Source organism: Geotrypetes seraphini, chromosome 5 (assembly GCF_902459505.1).
Source record: "Geotrypetes seraphini chromosome 5, aGeoSer1.1, whole genome shotgun sequence".
NCBI classification, from domain to species: domain Eukaryota; kingdom Metazoa; phylum Chordata; class Amphibia; order Gymnophiona; family Dermophiidae; genus Geotrypetes; species Geotrypetes seraphini.
Genome location: NC_047088.1, coordinates 104,223,985 through 104,247,199, shown reverse-complemented (window position 1 = coordinate 104,247,199; position 23,215 = coordinate 104,223,985). Strand labels below are relative to the sequence as shown.

The 23,215-nt window shown below is 42.8% G+C and overlaps 1 protein-coding gene across 5 annotated transcripts in view; it reads left to right on the top strand.

Moving 5' to 3' along the window:
- Positions 1–1,457: 1,457 nt before the first annotated feature.
- The window catches only part of RNF112 (ring finger protein 112), a 92,101-nt gene continuing 70,343 nt past the window's right edge, over positions 1,458–23,215 (top strand). For 2 of the 5 annotated variants that reach the window (XM_033944374.1, XM_033944370.1), the window contains exons 1-4: positions 1,458–1,592; positions 10,834–11,160; positions 15,533–15,748; positions 16,669–16,791. In XM_033944374.1, coding sequence (XP_033800265.1) covers positions 10,897–11,160; positions 15,533–15,748; positions 16,669–16,791 — 603 coding nt within the window. In that variant the 5' untranslated portion in view covers positions 1,458–1,592; positions 10,834–10,896. Of the gene's footprint in view, positions 1,593–1,810; positions 1,979–2,005; positions 2,140–10,833; positions 11,161–15,532; positions 15,749–16,668; positions 16,792–23,215 lie in introns of those variants that run through there. The other 3 variants (XM_033944371.1, XM_033944372.1, XM_033944373.1) reach the window with 3 other exon arrangements.

Sequence of the window (23,215 nt, the reverse complement as noted above, 5' to 3'; positions counted from 1 at the left end):
AAGATTCAGTGCAGTGGCCAGGGAGGAGGTAGGTGGGGGAGTCAGGAGCTGAAGAGAGTGGTCTGAGGATACCATTGGGTTTGAATTGGTGCCGGGTACAAGAGAAAGGGTAAAAAAGGCAGCAAAGCTGGGTGGGGGTGGAATATAGGGACGGGAAGAATGGCCTTGGAGGCAAGGGAAGGAAGGATAGATAGGGATAGGAGGCAGGGTCCGGGCATTGTAGAGGCAGGGCATGGGTGGGGTCAGGGTATAGGTGGGGCTGGGGTTACAGAGATGCAGCTTTTGGGGCAAGCCACTGCCAGCCTGCCCAAAGATTCAGTGCAGTGGCCGGGGAGGAGTTAGGTGGGGATAGTCAGGAGCTGGAGAGAGTGGTCTGAGGATACCATTGGAGGGTGGGGTTTGAATTGGTTCAGGCTCGTGGGGTGCAGTTGGGTGAAGAGGGTTAAAGTGGCAGATGTTGAAATGGGGAGGGGGAGAGTTGCAGTACTGTGGGGAGGGGCAGGGGAGAGATGAGACAGAAATTGGTCCTGGGGTGGGGTACAAGAGAAAGGGTAAAAAAGGAAGAGAAGCTGGGTAGGGACAGGAAGAATGACCTTGGAGGCAAGAGAAGGAAAGATAGATAGGGACGGGAGGCAGGTAGAGGTATGGGCATGGTAGAGGCAGGGCATGGGTGGGGTCAGGGTATAGGTGAGGATAGGTGAGGCTGGGATTATGTGTCCTCTTGTTTATCTTCACAAATATTGTAACCCTACCTGTATCGAGAATGCATACCAAAGAAAGAAACTCTATTAGTCTAATAGTGATACCTATTGACTGGTTAATGGCTAGCATCTATTCTAGCACCCGTTAATGCAACGGGCTTAAACACTAGTCAAACCATAATTTGTTTTTTTGTTTCATTTCATATATATATATATATATATACACCATACGGTTAGCAGATAGCTCCATATACTACAGTGCTGTTGCATTAAGACGTTGATGAGGAACATATGGGACAACTGTTCACATTTTAGTCTAGTGGTGTGGGCCAGAAGCCTGCAACTACTGTTTTCTTTTCCACTACAGAGCAGCCCAAATAGCCCTTTGGCAGTTCCACTGATTTCCATCTTACCTGGGACCCCTGATGAAGGCGTGTTTACCGAAACATGGGCCGTGTCCGGTCCCCTGGTGTGTTTCAAGCTGTTGTTTTTAATTGCATTTGATATAATAAACTGAGCCTGCATCATTGTATGTGCTTCAGCAGTTTTTCTTGTTTTGCTTTCGTATCCTCCACTGCAGACTTGGTTGGTTCTTCTCTTTTGTGTTTTCTCCGTTTATTACTGTTTTCTCACCATTGCCTGCCTACTGTATTCCTAAAAGATGGAGAGGGATTACTGAAACAGACTGATCGAATATAGAACGTTTTCAAACGGCAGGAAATATTAGTAACTCCATCCTCCCTACAACTCTCTGCTCACAAGTACACAAACTGGAGGCTAATGGGAGATGGGCGGGACTGGGCAGAGAAAAAAGCGTAGCGAAACCATTTTACGGCAGGAAATTGTTTTTATTTTCTTGCAAAGGATATATAGGCCAACAAACCACAGGAGGTGAGTGGGAGATATATATTTTGGGGAATAGCTCAACGTTTGCAAGTAGCTTTGCAGAGCTGTTTTGTCTTTATCTGATCAATAAAAAGACTCCCCCACACACACGTCTTTATATTTTTTTTCTTTAATTTTAACCAGCTTTTTGTATTATTTTGGCAAATCTTTATTTAAAGTTTCCTGAATCTGAATCTATGAGAAAAGTCAGATGCAGCTAGGAAAGAAACAAGGAACTTCGTTTGTTTTCTTCCTCGGTAGGAGGACTTAGCAGCTGGATATCCACAGCACTTAAAGACCGCTCTAGACACAGTGGGTTAAGAAATTGGTTGATCCTCCCCTTTCATGCGTAAAACAGGTGATCTGAACCTAGACAGGTAACTGAGAGACACGTAAGCAGAAACTCTTTTCTCTAACCCTCCCCAATACATTTTCGGACTATATTTTAAGATACAGTCTTTGTGTTTTCCAGTGACTATTTGCTCAAAAAGCAGGCGACTCTGTAAGTACTTTGTACTTCCGGCATCTTTAAAAGTGAACACGCCCCTAGCCAGTAAGTTTAAACTTTATTACCACGCAAAGCTGAAAGCTTGTCTGTTTTTAAAAGGCTATTTACAGAGCAATCTCTAGCTTCAGGTATTTGCCTCAGGGAGCATATTTGATGGGTGCATTGCTGGCTCAGTTGGTTGCTGTGCCTTGAGCCATGTTGCTCAGTCACCTACCCACCTCTACATCTGCATCAGTGTGTTTCTGCCCTGCTTGTCTTTTCTCACATTCAGACTTATGGTGGTGCCAGTAACCTTGCAGAGAAGAGAGCACAGCAGTGAAAGCAAAACACAATCTCATCTTTGTGAAGGCGCCCTTGAGCTTTTGCATCCTGAGCCAGTGCCTCACCTGGCCCATGCCTTGAGTTGGCCCTGTGGCTGCCCAATATTGGTGCAGTGGAACAGCTAACAGCTGAGTGACGCTTTAAAGATGTGAGCATGATGCAAAGTCTTTGAGCATCTGTATGTATTCAAAACCTGTCATATCCCATATTGAAAGAATGTGCTCTTTGCAAGAGGCTGGATGCAGCAGGCCTTGAGCATGTTTTTAGTGGAGCATTTATAATAATAATCTGACCGAAGGGTTCACTCATGTACTTCAGAGTTAAGAGCCACCCAAGCCACCTGTAAATTATTTTTAGCAGCCATAGTATGTGTCCTCATCCAAATCTGTTTTTCAAAATAAAATACCTCCCTAGTATATACATGCCTCTTGCAAGCTACATAAGCAATAGTCTAATCCCGGAGGACCATTTTAGCTGTCTCCCAGAGCAACAAGGGGGGTCTGTCATATGTTGAGCATTATCACTAACTAATGTTGCCACTTAGTCACCAGCAACGTTTGAAATTGAAGATCCCAATACATAGGGAGCCCGGAAACCACCACTTACAACCCCTCAACTCAACCAAGATCCTCTGGAGCTCCATCAAAAGTAAAGCATGGTCTGAAAGCATTGGGCTGCCAATGTGCATCCATGAAACTCGGAAGCACCACCTCCCCAACCAACATATAATGAATACCGAACATAGAGTGGTGCGCTTGGATGGTGTAGTTGCCAAACATCTACCAAATGAAGAAGGTTACAAAAAACATTAAGCCCATTAGCTGTCCGAAAGTCTGATGATGGAGTCCCATTCTTATCCACACTGGGTTCCATAACTGCTTTAAAATCCCAGTACCACCAGGGACAAATGCAAATAAGGCATGCACACTGCCACAACAGCCTGAAAAAAATGCCATATAAAAAAGATTAGGCCTATAGATAGTCACCAGTACCAAATCCAACCCCTGGATTTTAAGATGGACCAAGACAAGTTGCCCCTGCGGATCCCGCATCATAGTCAAAACGCAGACATGTAAGGCCTTGCTGATTAAAATCTCCACCCTTGCACTATGGGTAATCCCTGATGCATAAATGACCTCCCTAATCCATTGACTTAATTTTTCATGTTCAGAATCAAATAGATAGTTTTCTTGTAGGCATGCAATAAGAACATCCTATTGGCACTACCCTACGAACATCTGAAGCAAACTTCTCTATTGGATCTTACCATCAAGATGGTGTTTTTGGTGGCAATTACCTCAGCTCAACAATTGTCATAACTACAGGCTTTGTGATGCTGAGATTCCTTCCTCAAAATTTCAGATTCAGTCCCATCTCTCTTACCGAAAGTGGTTTCCAGCTTCCACATCACTCAAGAAGTGTGCTTGCCTGCCTTCAATCCCTCGAGATCGAAAGAGAGTGATTGGGTGTTGAAATTGTTGGATGTGTGTACTCTTACTGTGGGATCTAGAGGTTACAAATGAATTTCGACTGTTGGATCATTTGTTCGTATTGGCGGAGCTGCCCGTAAATGCCGACCTGCCTTAAAAGTGTCCATTTCCTGATGGATCCGTATGGCTATTTCTTCAGCCAATATCAGAAGTGGAAAGCATCTGCCTGTATCTGTGAAGGAGCACTCCACTAGAAGCGCTTCATCATGGGCAGAATCTTCAGCAGAAAAAAATCTGTAGAGAAGCCATTTGGTTCTCTCTGTATATGTTTACAAAGTTTTACAGGAAAGATATGGCAACCAAACAGGACTCCACATTCAGATCATCCGTTCTGTTAGCAGGCTCAGTTGTCCCACCCTAATGTCAAGGGACTGCTTTGATAAGACCCACAGGTTCAGGAAGAATGTCTGTCGCACTAGAAGGAAAGATTAGTCCTATCAGATGGTCATTTGCATGCTTACTGCCTCGATTGTGCTGGGGCATCGGGACATTTTGTTTCTTTCCTTTATCCAGTTTTAACAAGGATGGAGGATGCAACTGCCACGTGGATAAATCTAGGGGGGTATCTGTAGAATCTTCCACACTCTTGGTGCATGTTGCGCTCAGGTTGGTGACTTGTTTGTTTTCACCTTATGTATTGCGAATGGGTAAGTTTTGTTTTATCTGTTGTATGTTACTGATATGAGCAGAACTGACATGTTTCTGGGGGAGTCCCTGTACCCCTCCCTATTCTGTTTCCTCTCCAGAGCTGACCATCTGCTTTGGTAAGAACTGAGGAATTGGAGGACAACCCAGAGGGATGGGAAGCGGAGCAAAAGAATGCTAATGAGGCTCTCTACAAGAGTTCTCGCAAGAAAGGATTGACCAGCAGGTTCAGGAATAGAGTGTCTGTCAACTAGAAAGAAGATTATCGAAGTAAGAACCTATTCTTTCCATTTGGTTCAAAGAAGAGATATTTAACATCAAATAAAGTAATTAAATACTAGGAAGGCAATTTCAAAGATAAATTAGCTCCTAGAAACATCAGGAAATATTTGTAACTTTTTTTGCTACAGGATTGATAAGGTAGGATGTGATTGTTCTGGATTTGCTTTTAAATTGTTTACTTTGATTTGTTGTTCTCTTCTTCCCATGATGTGGGCTATATTGTTTCTTTAATAAGTGTTTGGATATACTTAAATACCTAGCCTTACTAGTTTTGATAGTTGTTTGGATTATTACAAAAATGGATGTAAAACATGGTGCAGAGGTGGGTGTTAGATTTATATAAAGGATCTTGTATTATGCTTATCTGATTTGGATAAGAATTATGAGGGACGTTAAATAATTTATCTACCTCACTAGGAAAGAAAAGTTAAAAAAAAATTTGTTTTTATTTTTCAATATAGTCTCCTCGTAGTTCCATACAGTTCATCCATTTTTTCTGCAATGACATTAACCTCTTTGAAAAGAGTTCTTCTGTTTGATCTTTAGACTAGGATGTCACAGCTTCCTTGACGTCTTCATTACCTGCAAACCACTGTCCACAGAGAAATTTCTTCAAAACTCGGAACAGGAAATCCAAGGGAGCCAGGTCAGGACTATAGTGTGGATTGTTCAGCTGCTGAAACCCACATTCTTGGATGGCAGCATGCGGTTGTTGTGATATGTGTACCGGTGCATTGTGAAGAAACAGAATGCCTACTATGAGTTTTCCTCGTCTTTTCTCCTTGATTGACTCCCATAAAGCGATCATGGTGTTGGCATTAACTCTCCCCGGTTATGGTTGTTTTGTGTGGCATGAACTCCAGAGTCCTCCGTCATCCCAGAAGACAGTTGCCATGAATTTGCCTGCTGATTTTTCTGTCTTGAACCTTTTTGAGGTGGGAGATGCTTATGCTTCCACTCCACTGACTCCATTTTGGACTTAGGATCTCATCTCCAGTCACCAAATGATGAAAAAAATTCACTTGGTCTTCATGGAGCATCTCCAAGTTCTCCTGACAACAATGGATCCTCGTGGCCTTCTAAAATGACATCGGCATTTTTGGAACCCATCTTGCACTAATCTTGGATATGGCCAAATTTTTATGAATTATTTTCCAAACTGTACCTGCCCATTTTTTCAGCTATTTGGGAAACCTTAATTTGTCTGTCAGACAAATTTAAATCCTTGACTTTCTTGTACATTTCTGTGGAAGTTGCTTCCACAGGCTGTTGAGTGTGAGGATCATCTTCAATGAACTCTGTACCCCACTTAAACTACTTGCTCCAAATTTTTACTTTATAGGATGATGGAGTAGACTCACCATAAACTGCAGATCTCCTTTGGCTTTTTCCCTTTTTGTGAAAAATGTTATCACTAAAACGCTGCTCCAAATCTAGCAGTTTCTTTCTTGATTTGCACGAGGACTCTCCTGACATCCTGTCTCTTGGAATGATAGACTCACACTGAGCTGTAACTGTGCATGAGTAACCTCGAGACATGTCACAACATGCACAGACTTGTTTCAACATACTTGCTACTTTCTTTCATACTCGGGTAGATAAATTATTGAACGTCCCTCATAAGTCCTACAAGTAGTTGAGCTTCTATCCTTGCAGTGTGGACTAAAATTTGAAAGGACATGGTCTATAGATGCAGAATGCTCTATTATGTAATGCACTAGTGATGACTTTTATGCATCTTCTGTGGAACAACATCGTCTCATCGTTGTATCTGATCACATCTAGTCCTGGTGCCTATGTTTGGGTTTTTTCCTGCATGGCAATGGGTTTTTGTTGACATGAAAATGGCCTGATTAATGGCAATGAGATTAATGACGTATTATATCAGATATAGATGGGAGAAGGATATATTCTCTATATCCCTTTCTGTAGACTCACACTTCTAAGAATATAAGAAGTTGCCTCCGCTGAGGCAGACCAGAGGTCCATCTTGCCCAGCGGTCCACACCCGCAGCGGCCCCTCAGGCTTAATTGCCTGAACAGTGCCCCTGACTAATTTTGTAACTGCCTCTAATCCTATCCCTATAACCTACCTCTACTCTTATCTGTACCCCTCTATCCTTTTGTCCTCCAGGTACCTATCCAAATCTTCTTTGAAGCCCTGTAGCGTGCTCCTGCTTATCACATCCTCCGGTAGCGCGTTCCATGTGTCCACCACCCTCTGGGTGAAAAAGAACTTCCTGGCGTTTGTTCTAAACCTTCCCCCTTTCAATTTCTCCGAGTGCCCCCTTGTACTTGTGGTTCCCCATAATTTAAAAAATCTGTCCCTGTCCACTCTTTCTATGCCCTTCATGATCGTGAAGGTTTCTATCATGTCCCCTCTAAGTCTCCGCTTTTCCAGGGAGAAAAGCCCCAGCTTCTTCAGTCTGTCAGCATATGAGAGGTCCTCCATACCCTTTATTAGCTTAGTTGCTCTTCTCTGGACTCTCTCAAGTACCGCCATGTCCTTCTTGAGGTACGGCGATCAGTACTGGACGCAGTACTCCAGGTGCGGGCGCACCATTGCACGGTACAGTGGCAGGATGACTTCCTTCGTCCTGGATGTGATACCCTTCTTAATGATGCCCAACATTTTGTTTGCCTTCCTTGAGGCCGTGGCACACTGCGCCGACGCCTTCAATGTTGTGTCTACCATCACCAGTGTTCTCTTTTTGCGGGCGTCTCTCTCACTCGCACATCTCTGTTAGTCTCTTATATCGCTCTCCAGCCTTCACCGTCTCTCATACACACATCTCCCCCCTCCCTGTCTCATTCTCATATCCTCTTCCAGTTTTCACTACGGTACTTACTCTTCTCACCCTGCAAATAGTGCGTTTGCTACCTTCCTGTTGCTGCCATTCTGCTCTCTGTTAGCTTGATTAGCGCGGTGCGAGAAGTTGGGGCAGGTCTTGCGAGATTCTAAACCACGAGACCTGCCCAAACTTCTCACACTGCGCTACTCAAGCTAACAGGGAGCGGAATGGCAGCAACAGGTAGTAAACGCGCTATTTGCTAGACTTGCCGAACTTCCTGCACTTAAGCGGTCTAACAGGCTGGGAGAGAGAGATGGAAGGGTCAGCGGTAGCGGGGGAAGCATTTCAACTAGGGCTTATTTTGGGGTAGGGCTTATATTAAGACCTACCCTGAAAATCATGCTATTTTCGGGGAAACACGGTACTTTTAGGACCCCTGAGGAAGGAGTGTTTTTCAAAACACAGACCATGTCAGGTCCCGGTTTGTAATGCATATTGGATCATATACTTTGGATACATACAGTTTATTGATTAAAGACTTGGTATCTTGTACATCATCTCTGCAGCTTTCTTCTTTGTTTGCTGTTTGACGTATTACTACAGTTACGTTGGATTTTTTTGCTTGTATACACCATGCAGCCCCATCACTCTCCCCTTTCTCTCAAATTCTGCTGCCTGCATGAGCATGGACCTTGATGGCTACACACTTTGGTGTGTGGTATACACTTCAGCCTTGGCGATACTGCTGATTCAGTGACCTGCTCTGTATGTGCAGTGAAACTGCACTGACAGGGTTGAAGTTAGGAGCATGACCCTTCCTACGCAGGGACCCAACCCCCAACCGTGCATCACATGTTGTACTGACGCTTGAGCTGACATTTGTCACAGAGTTGAAACAAATGAAAAACAATGAAACACAATATTTATAGTAACTCCCTCTCAACATTGTTAACACCAGTTAGTGAGGCTGTCTTTGAAAGGATAATGTCTCACAGGATCGATCCATAAGACCTGCGCTGCCCACTGTTGGTGATGGGATACCGGACAGGATAGAGCTTGGACCTGCCTCAGTTTGGACAGTTGTTAGGGTGACCATGACCATCATTGCCTAGACCAGCGTGGCACCAGAAGCTGCTGGATGAGACCCACTATCAAGAACAGCACTTGAGATTGGGCATGTAGTTCCTGTAGCAAATTTCAATGCACAAAGGAGATTTGCTGTAGGTGCTGTTGGACCAGGTCATGGATGGTGGGTCCAGCCAAAGGGCCTGACCCAGCATCAGGGGTATGGGTCTCTCTCAGGGGAGAGGGAGGTGTCTCATTTGCTACCTCCTCATGCCCCTCCAGGAGAGACATGTCAGCCCACATGTCTTCCTCCTCCTGCTCCTCCCCTTCCCTTGCAGATGGTTCCTCTTGCTTCCTGGGAGATGGCCTCATGCTCCAGAGGGGAGGTGGTGGCAGCAGCCAGTTGCTGAACTCAGCATCAAACCCATACACCCAAAACTTCAGAGTTCCTCGAGGATCAATACTATCATCAATTCTATTTAATCTGTTTCTTGCCCCTCTACTGACCCTTGCACAGTCTATAGGTATCACAGTCTTTGTTTCACAGTCTTTGCACATGCTGAAGACATACAACTCATTCATCCCATTCGAGTGACATCCAAGAAATTAATAAAAAATTAGACAAGCCAATGGCTCATTGAAAACATACTTTCGCTCAGCATTACCAAAACTAAAGCACTCCTTTTTTCTAGCAATGACAAAGAAATTTTAAAGAATCATGTTTGCATAAGAGCGATACCAAATAAAATGTCAGTCTTGGAAAGTCCATGTTTATTATTTGTCATTTGTTCCCTATTCATATTAAAATTTTTAATGTACAACGCTTTGTATTCCAGGAGAAGCGTTTTATTAAATTTTAATAAAGTATGAAACATCTATGATTGCTTTGGGACAAGGCAGGCAGAGTTGGTGAAAGGCACTTAAAACAATAGAGTACCCAAGCCCAATGACCCTCTGAAATGTGATCAGAAGGAAATACTTTCCACAGGTTTTCAAATATTGGGATTTCAGAGTTTCACAGACTTTAGTTTTCTTGATAAATGTGCTGAAATAGGTTTCAAAGTCCAGTATCTAATATCTAACAAGGTGCTTCTGTTCACAGGAGATTTAATCAATTGATTGTATTCACTCCTGTTTAATTATTTTGAAGTTTTAATGTAGAGGGAGATTCAGCAGAATATTTAAAGCAAATTTAAAGATAATTTGTGTTAAATATAGAAACTTCAACTCACAGATTGTAGTTATGGTTTCTTTGTTTTGCAGTTTCTAATCACGATATCCTTTGATGACTTGATTTGATGAAGATCACGGAAAGCTTTTTGTTGTAGATGCAGCTCAGAACAAAAGTAGAGAGAAATTGTGCTTGCTTGAAAAGTGCAGGGAGGCAAACGGTTGCCTTTATCCAATCAAAACAGATAAAAATAACTAACCCCTCCCCTTTTACAAAACCATAGTGCGTTTTTTAGCGCTGGCCATTGTGATAACAGCTCCGATGCTTATAAAATTCCTATGAGCATTGGAGCTGTTACCAATGTAGCAGGCACTAAAAAAGTGCTACCTTTTGTTAAAGGTGGGGAGGGTAGTGAAAGAAAGCTCAAAATAAAACTTAGGACTGGTATGCCAACATAGACTGAGCAGATGTACAAATTTGGCCAGTATAAAAACAATTTAACCTGAATCATAAGAGCCTGATGTGAATACAGCCTCTGCCAGCCCACTCTATGTTAAGGTACGATATATAACTCTTTGTTGTCCTTACTGGTGCATGATTTAAGGAGGAGCAATGGTGAACCCATAAGCTGTTGTTTTCCCAAGAGGAATCAGTGAAGAAAGCAGTTTTCTAAGGGGTAACAATATTATAAAGCTGTAAATCTCCACAGAGACAACATTTCTATAAAGATGATTGCAACCAAAATACTTCTTTTAAAAGATCAGGAGCTGGAAAATGTAGGAAAGGGAGAAAAAGCTAGGATTTTAAAAGGAAAAATGATTTTTCCTTGTTTCCAGAGACTTGGTTGGGGATGAGGTCATAAAGGAAGGGAGCATGACTGTGACCAAGGAGATAAGATGATCTGTTTAAGAAAAAAACAAAAACAAAAACATACAATACTTCCTAAGCTTATTGTTCCATTTTTTTTTGACAGTAACTGAGTGGATTTTATTCCCTGATGGAAAACTGAGCAAACTGTATCCAAGTTCTTTTCAACATGAAGGACTTTGACAGGCTGCTGGAGTCCTTGTCTGAGGAGATCACTTGCTGCATCTGCCTAGAAGTATTCAAGGATCCTGTGTCCATCCAGTGTGGCCACAATTTTTGCCGAGCATGCCTGGAGGAACATTGGAGTTCTGGCAACTACCGATGTCCCGAATGTCGACAGATCTGCCAGGGGAGACTCATGTCAGCTGACTTTCGGCTGAAGAGCCTAATGGATAAGATCAAGCAGGCTGAGAAGGAAGAGAAGTCATCTTTGGTGAGTCTGTCTTATTTACTCTGGCTGGTAAAAATCCACTTCCCTTGGAGTAGTCAGTCGTCATTAAGTTGAAAGATGGTCACTGTTCCTATAAAACAAACTCATCCAGTTTCCATTGCATTTCAATAGAGCATTATGACACAAAGGGTGACCACATCAGATGACTGAAGATATGGCAATGGCAATTAACAGTAGGAAGGTACTATGCATAAGCAAGTATTAACCAACAGAAAAGCAAGTTAAAAAAATAGCATGCTTCCAGCACAACACAAAGTTAGTGCTTTGTAGTATCTCTTTGTGTTTCAATATGTCTAGTGTTCTCTAGCACCAAAGAAAATAAACTCTGTCGCAGAGTTAATTAGAATATCACATACAATAAAACCTTGGTTTACGAGCATAATTTGTTCCAAAAACATATTTGTAATCCAAAACACTCATATATCAAAGCAAATTTCCCCATAAGAAATAATGGAAACTCAAGACGATTTCATTCCACAACTCAAAAACTTTAATACAAAATACTATATGTACTTGTATTGCAAGACCTTGCTCATTTAGAATAGAATAGAAAAGAATAATCACTACACTCCCTCAGCGTCAGAGGGAGAAGAACCATTGTGATGAAGTGATGCGTGTATACTGTATGTACTCGTATTGCAAGCCTTCTCGTTTAGAACAGTCACTACACTCTGGCAGTGCCAGAGAAAGAACTATTGGCTTAGTTGTGATAATGTGATCTGTGTATACCGTATGTACTTGTATTGCAAGACCTTGCTTGTTTTTAAAGTTAAAATTTAATAAAATGTTTTGCTTGTCTTGCAAAACACTTGCATACCAAGTTACTTACAATCCAAAGTTTTACTGTAATTCTGAGGAGAAGGAGGGTTAATCTGTCAAGCATTATTAGTGCCCCATTTCTGCCTACCTCTTTCAGAATACAGTTTATGTAGGCTTTTTTTCACTAATAAAGCAAGTTCTTTCATTCTACAGTGTTCTCAAAACATGCAGCTAGTTCCCAAAACAAAATGCTATCAGCTATAATACACGCACACCTGTCAGCTAATGGTTGAGACAATATTCATCTAAGACCTGCTGATTTCATTGTACTAGAGAAGCTGATGCATACAATTCTTCATTGTTTGGTGTGATCCCCCTCCCCCATGCTATGCCTGGGCTTTACTACCGTGTTTCCACAAAAATAAGACACTGTCTTATATTAATTTTGGACCCAAAAAAACACACTAGGTCTTATTTTCGGGGAAACACGGTAAATAACAGCATTTCTACAGGAAGATAAATATCCAGTTCTGGTTTTTGAACTTACATCTCCCAGGGTGCAGTTGTGGGACCTGTGGTCCTCTGTCCATGTAGGGTTGGCACTGATGGCACCAGAATCAGGAAAGTGCAGCATCTTTGTATTTCGCCGAACCCCCGCTGACCCTTCCATTGTCTGGCGCATCACTGTGATGTCATCAGCAACGTGGCACACGGAACGCCCCGGCGGGAGAAGGCCGCAAAGCAGCCTGATTAGATTGCTGCTGATGCTGCCATTCGCAAGGTATATCCGTCTTGTGGTCGGCGGCGTTCTAATGGGAGGGAGAGATGGAAGTGTCGGCGGGGGTTCGGAGGCGTGGTGAGGAGGGGCGGGGGAAGCACTGCTGCCAGCAACTAGGGCTTAATTTTGGGGTAGGGCTTATATCATGCTAGGGCTTATTTTTGGGGTAGGGCTTATTTTCGGGGAAACGGGGTAATATCAACAAGTTCTCACTTTGTGTGCCATAAACAATATTAAGATTCTGACCCTTTTATTCTTTAAACATGGGCTCTTATGGGTGGTAGGGGGGATCTATTCCTTCTCACGTACTAGCTGTAAAAGGATCACTTTCTCAACTACCTTGAATGTAAATGGTAGATTTGATACAGGGTAGCAGCTAGCTGTAAATGTAGGGTCAAAACTACCATTCTTAAAGTTGGGTGGGTGTTGGCCTCTTTCCAAACTTCTGGTACCTGACTTGTATCCAGATTGGCAATTATCATACCAATAAACCAAGGATGGGGACACAAGTAAGGATGGCAATGGATTGAACTAAAGAATGACATGGGGAAAAAATTTGTCTCCGTCACCGCCTCGTCCCTGCAACCACCATCCCTGTCACCGCCCCGTCCCTGCGACCACCATCCCTATCACCGCCCCGTCCTCGCGACTACTGTCCTCGCCCCGTCGCCATCACCACAACCACTGTCCCCGCGATCACTGTGCCCGCCACGTCCCCACGACTACTGTCCACTCTCTCCTTCCTAATGTGAGGAAACATGAACGATCACGGATCGCTTGGTCCAGAAGCACCCTCCTGCCCGATCGCCGCATCCTGCCATCTCCCTCCCTCCACCTCAACTTAGGTGCCTGCCGAGTCTGACTTTAATTCTTCTCCCAGCCACACGCTTTCGATAAGCCACGCGCACGGCTGCTTGAGCTGTTGAATCTTCTCCTCTGACCCAGCTTCCTGTTTCCGGTTGCATCAGAGGAGATTCAACAATTCAAGCAGCTGCGCACGCGCGACTTATTGAAAGTGTGCTGGCTGGGAGAAGAATTAAACTCAGATTCGGCAAGCACCTAAGGTGAGGTGGAGGGGAGGGAGATGGCAGGACGTGGGATGCGGTGATCGGGTGGGGATGCTGGACCGATCGATCCATGCTGGCTTCACTGCAGAGACGAGACCATTCACCGCTCCACGGGGCGGTGAATGGCCTTGTCCCCGTCCCCGCAGCGACCACTAATTTTCTCTTCCCATTTCGGCGGGTACCCGCGGCTACTTGTGGCTAGCCGCCGGTAACAACCACCGTGTCATTCTCTAGATTGAACCACAAAGTAGTAGCCCTCTTAGAAGTCAGTGCACATATACCTTACCTTAGGTGAACATAACCATTTTATTCAGGTCAAGTTCATGTTTCCTATAGAATTTCCTAATTGCTGTTACTATTGATGTAGCATCACATGCTTCCAACTGTAGCATCCCACCAAATGATGTCCTATACTCATTTGAATTGACTGGCCGATACTTAAAGTAGAGTATTAAGTACTAAGTATTAAGTACTAACATAGTATACTAACATACTTCGCCATGTGCTCACTGATATCTTGAACAGAGAGCATGGAGATATTTATCTTAATGGCCAGCACAACACTGTCGACAAGAGCCTTAATTTCATCAGGACTGGAAAGCTTCCGTTCATTACTAATTTGCCTGTTTTCTTTTTGGTTGGACATTCAAGCAACGTTAACCAGTCCCCCTCTTAAATTCAAATTTTTACTTCTGAGTTTCCTAATACTGTCGGTATGAGATATACTTGATAGATGGCGTTTCAGAAAGTCCAGTTTCCAAACATCATCCCATATTTTTCCAGTAGAGAATTTTCCAGTTGCTTTGGCATCTTGACAATAACAACACACAACTCCATCGTCTTCGTCATAGGTAAATATTTCACATAGTCGAACACGCATTATATTTCGAGATTCCGGTGTCTCCGTTTCAACAATTTCTTCAAGCCATTCAGACCTAAAAACTGTTGCAGCTCTCTTGCGTTTTACACTTTTCACCATTCGCGGTTTAGACATTTTAAAAGTTATATCTGGTTGCAATTTAATAAATGAATACAGTTATACAACCGCAGTACCACGGTGCACACTACGATTCCACGAAATAAACAATATGACGGAACTTCAGGAAGTCAAAGAATTGGAAGTGTTTCATATCCTATGGGCCAAAGGCTATGGCCCTATGGGGCACGTGACGTGTCAAGTTCAACTGCCAAAGATAACGGAATCATGTGAATGACTTAAAATTTATATTATAGCGCTTCAATAAATGTGATAAATGGGAAATCGGAACACTGGTCTTCTGCAACATTTCATTTTAGGCAAAAATTTATTTTTTTGTGCATGCTATTTTAATTTGTGTGCGCGGGTTCGGCAAGTTGTGTGCGCGTGCACAAGTGCACAGCTTAGAGGGAACATTGATTAAGAGCATGCTTCTGGAACGAATTATGCTCGCAAACCAAGGTTTTACTGTATATGTGTTTTGAGCAAATAATAAGGCAGCCTTTTATGATTTTTTTTCTTGCTAATATCTGTAAAGTTTGCAATCTGTAGATGAGTGAGGTTATCCCAACTTTGATTTCTGAAGTGAAGTAATGCAGGAGCCACAGTGTAGGACACGCTGCTGCGTCTTCTACTACTACTACTTATCGGTTCTATAGCGCTGCCAAATGTCGCAGCACTGTATATTAAATCTGTAAGAGACAATCTCTGCTCGAAAGAGTTTACAATCAAATCAAGACAGACAAACTGACTCTATCCTTGTTTGTCTTACAGGTGAGGGTTGGTGGATTGAATGACCATAGAGAGCCACTGCAGCTCATGGGAGTTGATGAGGATGGGAGGTTAGAGGTATGTGAGGAAGCATTACAAAGATGCCTGAGGAGAGAAGAAATGAAGAGCTATCCCGTCTGTCTCATCTCCATTGCTGGAGAGCAATGCAAAGGCAAAACATTTCTGCTGAACTATCTGCTAAGGAGGTTACGTAGAATGGTAAGAGGAAGGTGAAAGGAAGAGGAATTGGAGGGGGGAATTGAAAGGATGAGGAGGTAGAAGAGGCAAAGATTGATATAGAGAGATGAGATAAAGAAAAAAATGGATCCAAAAACATGTGGGAGGTATCAACTCTCGTCTTGCATTTTATTCATTGTTGGTGCTGGCTGTGAGCATCTTATCTTTCAAAGGTAGGCAGCTTGAGGGTTATGTAGATTTTGTTACGTTTTGAAGGGGTGGAGGGGGGTCATGAAGTACTTACAGGTCCTCCGGGACCATTTTTGTTTGGAGGCTACCGATTATTTCCAAATCACTATAATTCCAAAGTAAAGAAGCCAAATTTCAATCTAGACATGCACTGACAAAAAAAGCTTCAAAAACAGTGTGAAAGCAATGTGACATACACATTATTTGAGGGAGGAAAAAAGCCACAGAACACATCAGGAGCTAGTTTATACTTTTGTCTAGAATAGGTACCGTATTTCTCCATATTTAGGCCATGGCCTATATATGGGTTTTGCAAGCCGGCCCAGTGGGTGCGGCTTGCATATCTGGGGCGGCCTATACAGCATTTTAAAATCATCCCTCCGCCCTCCCTTACCTCCCTCGCTGGCGGTGGCCTCTTTGAATCGCGCCACCAACGTTGCAGAGCAGGAGCGATCTTTGCATCTACAGGCTGGCCCCACGCTGCTTCCTGTATGGCTTTGCCGTCAGTTCTCATGGGACTCGCGATGGATCCAGTTTTTTGATGTACTGATTTGATGGTATAATTTGTGGTGTTTAATTAAAAAACAAACAAACCACCCTTTAAAGTTAAAAAATGGATCAGAATTAAGTAGAGAGATGAGAAGTTGAAGGAGAGAGATTCAAGAGAGTAAGAGGTGGATAAGTCAGCATTGCTTACTCTATTTTTTACACAGGAACAAGGTGCTTGCAATCAAGTAGTGATCCAGGATGTCTTTGAGTGGCCTGCACGGACCTCTTCTAATGGGGGTATGTGGATCTGGAGCACTCCCTTTCTGATAAGCCAAGGTAATAAGAAGGTAAGGTGGGAAAAAGTGAACAAATTTTCACATCAAAATCACTCCAAAACTCTTCCACTCACAATGGCATAACAAAGGGGGGGGGGGGGTCCACCCCATGTGCAGCCCATAAAGGGGTGCTTCCAGGTATCATCAGGGTACCTTTTCCGGCAGTGTTCACAATTCACTGCTCTGCTGACGTCAGGCCTTCCATTCTGCCTGTCCTGCTTTTACAGAAGCAGGAAGTAAGTGGGACCATCAGAGCAGAAGGCCTGATGCTGGCAAGAGTAGCAAGTTGTGAAATGCTGCCATGACAAAATGCAAGTTTTTGGAGTGGAGGGGAACACAGAAAGAGAGCCATCTACTGCATTTCTTTGAAGGGGTGAATGAACATGTGGATAAAAGTGAACCAGTTGATATTGTGTATTTGGCTTATCAAAACGCATTTGACAAAGTACCCCATGAAAGACTTCTGAGGAAATTAGAAAGTCTGGGATTGGAGGTAATGTCCTATTATGGATTAAGAACTGGTAGAAAGACAGAAAACAGAGAGTAGATTAAAATGAGTCAATATTCTCAATGGAGAAGGGTAAATAGTAGGGTTCCCCAAGGGTCCGTGCTGGGACCGCTGCTTTTAACATATTTATCAATGATCTAGAGATGGGATTAACTAATGAGATAATTAAATTTGCTGATGATACAAAGTTGTTAAATTGCGATTCTGGTCACCACACCTCAAAAAAGATATAGCGGAATTAGAAAAGGTACAATGAAGTGTGACAAAAATCATAAAAGGAGGAATGAGTGGAGATCACCACAGTGCTGGATCCTGGAAATTCTGCAGGAGAGGTACAAACTCAAGTTCATCCAGATCTTTTTCTTGACTCCCCAGTGGGGAGGCCAGAGAAGGCGGCAATGGTGAATAATAATAATAACAGTTTATTTATATACCGCAAAACCGTGAAGTTCTATGCGGTTTACATAATTTAAAATACATTTGAAATACAATAAAAGCAGAAGGAAATTAGAGAGTAAGAACCAATAGTTAAAAACCCTAAATAATTACATAGTATAAAAGTTTTACAAATTAACTACCTAAGTACTTCAGAAATAAATGTATTTTTAGATGTTTTCTAAATTCCCCATAAATTTCAGTAAAAATGAGCAAAACAACAGTCCAGAGATTGCTGGATAAAGAAGCCACGGAGCCCATTCTGGAGGCAGACTCGAGCTCTGGCAGATACTTGATATATTTTATCGTGCCAAAAAGAGGCTCCGAAAACTGCAGACTGATCCTAGATCTTACGGCAGTGAATGTGGCCTCAAAATCTCGCAGTTCTGAATGGAAATGGTGAGGTCAGTGATTGTGTCAGTGGTACCAGGGGAATTTCTGTCCTCTGGATTTGACGGAGGCCTATCTATATAGTCCCATTTTTCCAGAGCACAGGAGATATTTGAAGATCCATGTATTGGAACAGCACTTCCAGTTCACGGCTTTGCCCTTTTTTGCTGGCTGCAGCACCTCAGACCTTCACCAAGGTGATGGTGGTGGTTGCAGCTCACCTGTGCAGAATGGGCATTCAAGTCCATCTGTTTCTGGACGATTGGCTCATCAGAGCCCAGTCCAAGGAACACCAGGCAATTCACCAGGTTGTCCAGTTGCTGCAGAAGCTTGGTTGGATGGTCAACTTTCGGAAGAATCACTTAGTTCCGACGCAAGATTTGGAATATTTGGGAGTCAGTTTCTCCACGGGAGCAAACAAGGTATTCCTCCCAGAGGCACGCAAGGAGAAACTTCTCCAAAAGAGCCAAGACTTTGAGAGCAAGCCTGCTCTGGCAGCCTGGCAATTCTTGCAAGTTTAAGGTCGATGGTTATGACCATGGACGTTGTGCTCTGTGCAAGAGCCCACTTACGCCTGCTCCAAGAGGTGCTCCTTTCCCTTTGGTGCCCGCAGAGGGATCCGCTGAGTCAGTGGCTCCCTTGGATCACGGAGGTTCATCACAGTCTAGTCTGGTGGTTAAACCCTCTCTCTCTTTCCAGGAGAGTTCCCCTTGGTGATGGACTCAACCTTTATGGCTGGGGAGTGCATTGTGAGAGATGACCAATCCAGGGATGCTGGACCCCTTCCCGGAGGAAGTGGTCTATCAATTGCTTAGATGTTTGGGCAATTCGCTAGGCTCTCCTGAAATTTGAGAGTGCCATGCAGTGCAAGACGGTTCAAGTCTTCTCAAACAATGCAATGGCAGTAGCCTATGTCAGTTGCTAAGGAGGTAACTAGAGACAGTGAAATAAATACAAAAATAACTTTCCCAAAAAGAAGAAAAAGTGCACTGGAGATACTCTATGAGTAAGACCACGTACACTCCAGACAAGAAACATGTCAATATGACAGTATTTGTGTAAAAGGGGAGTTGTCAGTGAGAAACAGTGCTAACCAGTGCCTGTTTGAGAATGATAAACTTAAGCCTAGTAAGACTTTATATGTTGCTGTAACATCACATCATTAAACTCCTCCATTAATAAATTTAATCTAATCCAGTATTTCTGAGTCACACTGTGCCTAAATAGGTTCAAGGCAACTTACAATATAAGGAATTGCAGATGTATATGCTACATATTACAGCAGTTTGATGAGGATCAAGTTATGAACAAAGAAATGGGAAATGGGGGAATAGAGGTTCCATAACTGTACTGGTATAAAACTTGGGTTAAGTATGGGATTTAGTGATATTAGGTATTTGAGTTAGTTGTTTATAGTATGTATGCTTTCAGAGAAGATTTCAAATATATTTATTGAATTTTAAGTAACCAAAACAGAGATACAAAAAGAAAAAAAAAGAGCATAATGAACAAGTGAGCAATGAGGTTCAACCGAACCAACCAGATAACAGAAGAATGCATAATACAGAATACATATGATATGATGTTAATAAATTTCGTTGCAAAAGAGAAAAATCACAAGAAAACCTGGAGGCTCAAAAGAACCCACTGTAGAACCTGGAGAGGAGAAAGAGAGAAAAGAGGGAGAATAAGAGAAGGAGAGGAGAAAGAAGTAGATCAGATAGAAAAAGGAAAATGGAAAAGATGGACCATAATGAAGTAGGAATGAGTGAAGAATATTAAGTAAAGAACAGGGGGAAATGAATGAGAGATACGGGGTGGACATCCCATGCCAACCTACGATAATAGTTAGAGAAGAAAAGGAGAGAGAAAGTTGGACTGAACAAGATCAAAAGAAAATAGAGGAAAGACAACGGTTAAGGAGAGTAGTGTCGGATAGGTTCCCAAATCTTGGAGACACGCTGCAATCGGTTTGTAAATTCAGCAGCTTTTAGTTCATAAGAATGGATCATGAGAACTGTGTTCCACCAGAAAACAACATTAAGCAAATCTGCGGATTTCCAGTTGTGCAGAATCATTTGAATAGTTAAAGCGATTAAGATATTGAGAAGAGCTTGTTGACTGGTGGAGAGGGGATCCGACACAGCTAACGCTCTATAAAGCAAGATATCAAAGGAGAAACCCAATGAAATAGGGAGAATGCGTTGAATAAGACGCCATATTTGTGTCCAAAAGTCCTGAAGGATAGAACATGCGTAAATCATATGATGAAGGTCCCCTAACTCCGAAGCACAGTGCCAGCACCTATTGGAGTCCCTAATGCCAGCCATATACATCTTGTTGGGAGTCCAGAAAACTTTGTACACAAGGAAGTAAAGCGACTGAGATAAACTTGCAGAAGCTGTTGGGCGAATTATTTTGCTGAAGTAATGGTCCCAGTCCTGATCAGATCCGCGCCAAGTGGAGTAAGAAAACCATACATCCGTAGATCTCTTGGATCTAGGGTACAAATGTGATCTGAGTTCTTTATAAAAAAGGGATGTGGTATGACCGAGTTTTAGCGCTAAGTTCGAGGAAGTTAGGAAAGGAGAGGTGTTGTCATATGAAAATATGGATGGTGAACATTTAAGTAGACAGTGAGAGAGTTGAATCCAATGATAGCATTCTGTTGTAGGCAGGTTGAACCTGTCCATGAGTTGAGCAAAAGTAAGGAGTTTACCATTGTCCATAATTTGATTTAAAGTCCATATCCCTTTATCAATCCAGGAACTCCAGTGAATAGGGCGATTACCAATACAAAAAGAGGGGTTGTACCAGAGAGGAGAGCCGTTCGTGTTGCGTCTATCAGACCCGGAAATACGATCAAAATGTTGAATCGCTTGGAGGGTGGCATGTATGGTGGTAGATTTACGAGGTAATGAGGAAGTAGAAAGGAAAGACAAATTAGATAATGGAATCGGATGGACAAGATGCTGTTCGATTCTAAACCAGGCGGCCAGTTCGTTAAAGAGATTAGGATCCGATGTCCAGAGTGAGCTATACCACAGAAACGAGGCAATATGATAGAGAAAAAAGTCCGGAAAGCCCATGCCCCCATTTTCTTTAGAGGCTTTGAGAATTTTAAGGGAAATACGAGGTGGTTTCTTACACCAGAGGTAAGCTGAAAGCTTCACTTCAATAGATTTATAGAACTCCTTGGGGGCTAATCTAGGGAGCATGGAAAGATAGTAGTTGACAGTCGGTGTGATAGTCATCTTGATAGCCTCAAGACGTCCCCACCACAACAAGGAAAGAGGGGACCATCTCTTCACCAATGCATCGATCTTGGATATTAAAGCCGCTAAATTGATAGACATCATGGTATCAATATCAGGGTGAAACAGGATACCGAGGTATTTTAGGGAAGAGCTGGCCCATCGAAACGAGATAGGACCACAATCAGCCAGTGAAGTAGAATCATTAAGAGGCATAACCTCAGATTTATCCCAGTTTATACGATAACCGGAGCAGTGTGAAAAGTCAGACACTATTTGGAGAAGAACGGGGATGGAAGAGGTTGGTTTCGAAAGGAATACCAGTAAATCGTCAGCGTAAGCTAAGGTTTTAATTTGTGAAGAGCCCACAGGAATGCCTATTAAATGCGGATGTTGGCGGATCGCCAATAGTAAAGGTTCGAGAGCTAGGTTGAATAAGAGGGGTGATAAAGGGCAACCCTGTCGGGTACCTCTGCGGAGAGAGATAGGGGTAGATAGAGAGTTGTTGATCCTTAGTCTAGAACAAGGCTTATTGTAAAGTAATTTGATCCACTGTATAAAATCTGGGCCGCAACCAAACCATTGGAGAGCTGCAAATAAGTGATTCCATTCGACCATATCGAAGGCTTTCTCTGCGTCCAATGATATAGCTATCATTGGTTCAGTGGTGGAATGAGCAATGTCTAGAACAGAATGGAAAATACGTGCGTTATCACCAATAAAACGTGCTTTCATAAATCCAACCTGATCCGGATGAATGAGGTTGCCCAAGATCTTATCCAATCAGGATGCTAGGACTTTAGCTAGTATTTTACAGTCAGTGTTGAGTAAAGAAATAGGCCGATAATTGGCTACCTGTGTTTCATCTCTCCCCGCTTTAGGTAAAACAATAATATGCGCTTCCGTGAAACCACCTTGATCATCAGGATTAGAAAAAAGATAGTCAAAAAGACGTTTCAGCCAAGGAATAAGATCAGTAGAGAAGGTTTTATAGAATTCAATCGGAAGTCCATCAGGCCCTGGTGATTTATGTGAGGAAAGGGAGTTTATGGCTTCAAGAATCTCAGTTTCTGTAATAGGAGCCCCAAGACAAGAAGCCTGGGAGCAATCCAAAGAGGGATGGAATATGTCCTGGAAGAAAACAGAGCTAGAAATAGAAGAGGAATTGATGGACGAAGAGTATAAGGCACTATAAAAAGAGGTGAAGAGCTGGGATATGGAGTTATCGTCCGTAACGGAGGCGCCGTCTTCACTCACTAGTGCGGCCACTCTAGATCTTTGCTTACGATTAGCCAAGTAACGAGCCATAGAACGACCAGCTTTGTTGGCAGACATGTAGGTGCCCGCTTTGGATACTAAGAAGTCCTGTTGAGCCCTAAGCCGGGATAAAATGTTATATTCGACCTTTTTTTGAACTAAGTCCGGGGACATTTGAGTAAGATTATTTGTGATCTGCTGGCGTTCCAATAAAGAGATATCCTTCTCCAAAGATTCCATATTAGAATGGTCTGACCTACGCTTCCAAGCAGAGAAACTGATTACTTCACCTCTGAGGGTCGCTTTAAAAGCTTCCCATATGGTAGCATAGGATTCAATGGAAGAAACATTATTAGTAAAAAAGTCCGCGATAAAGCTTCGGAGTTTATCTTGGAAAGCAGAATCCAGGAGAATGGCTGTATTGAGCCGCCAAATTCGGTTGGGGTGTGTATGTTGTAATTCCACATGTAACCCAATGGGGGCGTGATCTGAAAGTATGATAGGATGAATGATAGCAGCACGAATCGTAGGGAGAAGAGATTTAGAAATAAGAAAGAAGTCCAGTCTAGAGTAAGAACGGTGAGGGGCAGAG